Genomic DNA, 4,200 nt, shown 5'->3' with positions numbered 1-4,200 from the left:
TGTACCTGCTGAAATTGTGTGCTAAATTTTCTGTTTCGTGTCACAAATCAGAGGGTACTTAGCTTGAGGCTGTGGTGGGGGGCAGTTCTGACCCGTCCGATCACAAGAACGCGCCACCCCTGTTGCTTTGTGCTGGAACCTGCATTCAGCTTTTGGCTTGCTGATCTGTGTTGTTGTTGCTGTTGACGTGTGGTTCCTGAGCGACCGTGATGCCGCCCGCCGTTGTCTGCTCTGCCTCGGAATTCGCTCGCTTCTTGTCGCTCACTGTGTCGACCGCTTGTGTGTGCGTGCGACAGTTGTGCCGCCTGCCATAATCTCCGTCTTTGTCCTCCGTTAGTACTGTTTGTTGTTGTTGTCTTCCAGGTTGGGCAGACCTTTCTCCTTCTCATCGTGCTTGCTGACGTGTGTTGACTCACTGGTACTGCAGTTACAGTGACGTCCTTCTTCGAACGACTTGTTGTTGTTGCCTGTTCCCACAGGCCATCCATAACCGACGAAACAATCTGCTGCTAACTTGTCCAACTTCTGTTCTCCTCCGTCCGTCCGTCTGTTCCCCACATCTGAACTGTAGTCCAACTGCTGTTGGGTTCTTCTTCTTCGCCTTCAACTTCTGCTAGACCATTCCAGTTTGTAGGCACCTCGTGGTACCGGTGTCAGCGGATCAGCGTCCGCTAACCAAAGAGAACTGCGTCTCTACTGGAATGGAAGTTGGGACCAGTGTGTCCCTTCCATGCTTGACGTCATCTTTGCGCCTGTAGTTGCGTCTCCACCACTGTACGTGGAGATTGTTCCCCAAAGCTGGGCGAACATCAATGAAACTTCCGGTCGGCGCACCGAAAGCTTCTGCCGCTGGCCTAGCGACCTGTACGGATCACGCTGCTGTACACGACAACACGGCATGACCGTCCACACTCGGTTGAGTGGTCAGTAGTACTCCACACTGCTGTTGGAGTTGACGTCAGATGGATGCAGTACTGTTGTGGGCGTTGAAGTCTGGGGACAGATTGAGTACGGCTGATTGTCTGAACAAATAGTCAGTAATTAGGGCTACTTAACTCGGAGCCGTTTTGGAGTGGCTGGTCTGGCCCGTCCGACCACAACCGTGCCACCCCATTAGGCTTTTTGCTGGAACCACGAACATCTGCATACTTGAGCGACTGCTGCCGCTGCTCGTAGGCGATGAATCTCCGACAAGTTGACTTGCCGGACAGGGTATGATGTTCTGGTTTCCAGGTTGCGGCTGCTAGTGAGGTCTACCATCCCGGTAGAATTCCTCCGCGACCGCGTTCGAAGATGCTGCTGCGGTTCACTGCTGTACGTGGCTCTGCGGATCTGCGTCTTCGCTGCGCGTGCTACTGGTACAGTTCCGTGGGAAGAACGATGAATGGGCGACTGAATCGCCGATCTCCACGGCAATCTACCCCTGCCGTTCGTCAGCAGATACAACGCGAACCCGAAAGTTTCTGCTTCACTCGAGCGATCCAGCGACGCCACACCTAAGTTGTAGAGCACTTAACAACTGGTCGTTGAAAGAAATGAGATGTGTACTTAACTTGGGTTGGCGGTGGGGGGCTGTTCTGGTCCGTCCGACCACGAACGCGCCACCCCTTAGGCCTTTACGCTGGATCCTCCTATCAGCTTGAGACGTGCTGAACATTCTGCTGGTTTGTTGGGGCTCGTCGATCAGAACTCCGACGACGCCTCTGCTGTTCGTTGTTGTGCACAGGGCAGATAATAATCTGCAGCTGCGTGTGCGTGTGATGTGCGTGCGCTCTAAGCACACCGGCGATGAGCGGTCCAACTCTTCACTTGCAGTCTCGGATCGTTTCCGAGGGCATGGACACGTTTCGGTCCTCTTCTTGCTCAGCAAACGGACAGGAATCTTCACTGGGTTCCAGTGAACTTCTTCTCCACCGATGGATGCATCATTCTTCAGCTTGGTCGCTTCACAGTGGGCACACGACCAACTTGTATGGCCACAACACCGCACACGAACCGTAACTATTCCACCGCGCGACCGTTCCGAATTACGCCAAAAGCTGTTTATTTGCGCAGGACTGCACTTCTGCGGCTTGGCGAACCGAAATGCAGCGACGACCGAGCTGCACTTTTAGAACCAACCGAACTGCTTTTTCATCGTCGTCTCACCCGTGTCGTAAACAAACCGATCCGTTTGACGTTTCTCTTCTCCGATTAGAACTGTCACTGCAGAGCAGCGATTCCAGTTCGCCATTCAATTTTCGCCCGACGGCAGAGCTGTGCGGTATTACACCGGCACGCACAATTTTGCAACTTGATCGAATTTTGCTCACTTTCGATCACATTTTTTTTCACCTCGCTCAGACAAGATGGCGACACAAAACAAAATGGAGGATGCAGTACACATTTACACGAGATTTTGAACACGGGATTTATCACGACTTATCTTTTTAGTCCGAATCTTCTGGTGTGCAGACTTCTGCAGTCGTTTCTGCAGACTTTTCCCTGATGCGGCGAAATAGCTCCCAGCTCTTCTCTTCACTGACAGTTGGTGGAGCTCGCAGTGACAACCGCAGTTGTCAAACATCAAAACAAAAAAACACTCAACACGAAATTTGTGAATTTCTTCGACGGAGCAGATTTTCACGAAATAACCCGGTTTCTGTTGTCTCGGGCGGAATCTGACCACGCATCGGGGTGCAATCCAGACGCGCGCGGGCTGCGGTATCGGTTATGGAAGATGGCGGCTCTTCTAGTGTTCTTTTCAGCACTTCACAACAGAATGGCTCCCGGCGCCATCTTCAACCGGCGATTCTTAACGGCACAGATACTTTGCGTCGACAGACATGGTCCACCGAACTCGAAACCAGGATTTTACGGTACGACATGATCCGGCTCGAAGGACCATTTATGTTTGCGCACATAAGAACGTCTGTTGATCCTGTCGCACTTTGTTTCCCGGTTAATACAAATTACAACACTCAGATTACAAAGAACAAAACTGTTTAATACATAAGACTTTATTCGCGTAAACTAGGCTGTTTTGGCAGTAAATTAACTGTTCTGACCTGCTCTGAGGTCTGTCAGGGAATGAGAATGTTCTGAGGTGGTTTTCCTACAAGAAAATGTACGGTCAGGACAAGTTCACTGACCTTTTCGTCCTGTTTGTGTTCTGTTATTTACAAATATGTGTGTGTTTACATGTAACGTAGAGTGCGAAAACTAGAAAACATAAACTGTGGCAAAAACTACACGAAAACAGTACAGTACAGAAGTTTCTGACTAGAATCTTCGTCTTGTGTGTAAACACCGTCTAATTTCCTACAAGTTTTTCTTCGACCACTTTTTGATGCGATGCTACGGCTTCGAGGTACAGAAATGTTTAAATTACGAATTGCAAAAATATTTAAAAGCCTAACGCCCTTCTCAAATGTCATTCTCGAGTGAAACTGGCTCCATATACACAAAAATGGCTTATATAGGCCTAGGGTAACATGTATAAAAAGTTTTATTGAAATCGGAGAGAGTCGGGTACAAAAGTACCAGAAAAATTCCTAATTTGAGCTGGAATTGCTCTTTATTATTATTAGCTTACATTATTTCACGCCTAGTAAAGGTCACCCAAGTGCACCTTCTTTAAGTGAACAATTGCGGGTCATAATCACGCACACTCCACAGATGTCACCACAAATGAAGGGACTAAAGATGCTTTCCTTTTCTCAACTCGACTGCACCAGCTAGCAAAATTTCCTAGTGCAGAGAACCATTTGCCGAGTGGCACGCACAATATCTGTGTATGTAAATAGAAAATGAAATTAAATTAATCATAAAACATATTACACAATTTAAATCTAACAACATCATCTCCCCATATTATATGGCGATTGTGTGCTATATTATGTTTATTATCGTGTCATTTGAGGCCTCTCCGAAGGATATTAAACATATGTATCTCTTAATTTACCCTCAGATGCTGCTGCTGCTGCTGCCGCAAACAGCAATACCGACCCAGAACTAGTGGGGGGAAAACATTGAGACATGTCCCCGGACGAAAGTAAGACGACCCGCAAGGAGGACCAACCAGCAAGAGGTGGGGGGACCGTCTTAGATTGGTACTACGCATTATACATATTCAAACAAAATAATTGCGAGTGTGTTTTGTTTTGATTACACTCCGGGCTCACCCAGGCGGGGGTGGGATTGGTCCAACCGTGCGGGTCC

At 48.6% G+C, this 4,200-nt stretch overlaps 1 protein-coding gene across 1 annotated transcript; it reads right to left on the bottom strand.

Moving 5' to 3' along the window:
* Positions 1-408: 408 nt before the first annotated feature.
* LOC120424324 (uncharacterized) lies at positions 409-3,061 on the bottom strand. The gene is made up of 2 exons (XM_039588420.2): positions 1,549-3,061; positions 409-1,496 (listed from the first exon to the last, which is right to left on the bottom strand). Exons 1-2 carry the CDS (start codon positions 1,655-1,657, stop codon positions 1,114-1,116), a joined length of 492 nt encoding a protein of 163 aa, XP_039444354.1. The 5' UTR covers positions 1,658-3,061; the 3' UTR covers positions 409-1,113.
* Positions 3,062-4,200: the final 1,139 nt, after the last annotated feature.

This window comes from Culex pipiens, chromosome 3 (genome assembly GCF_016801865.2).
Source record: "Culex pipiens pallens isolate TS chromosome 3, TS_CPP_V2, whole genome shotgun sequence".
NCBI classification, from domain to species: Eukaryota; Metazoa; Arthropoda; class Insecta; order Diptera; family Culicidae; genus Culex; species Culex pipiens.
Note: the sequence above shows the minus strand (reverse complement) of the source record. Positions and strands in the feature narration are given on the sequence as shown.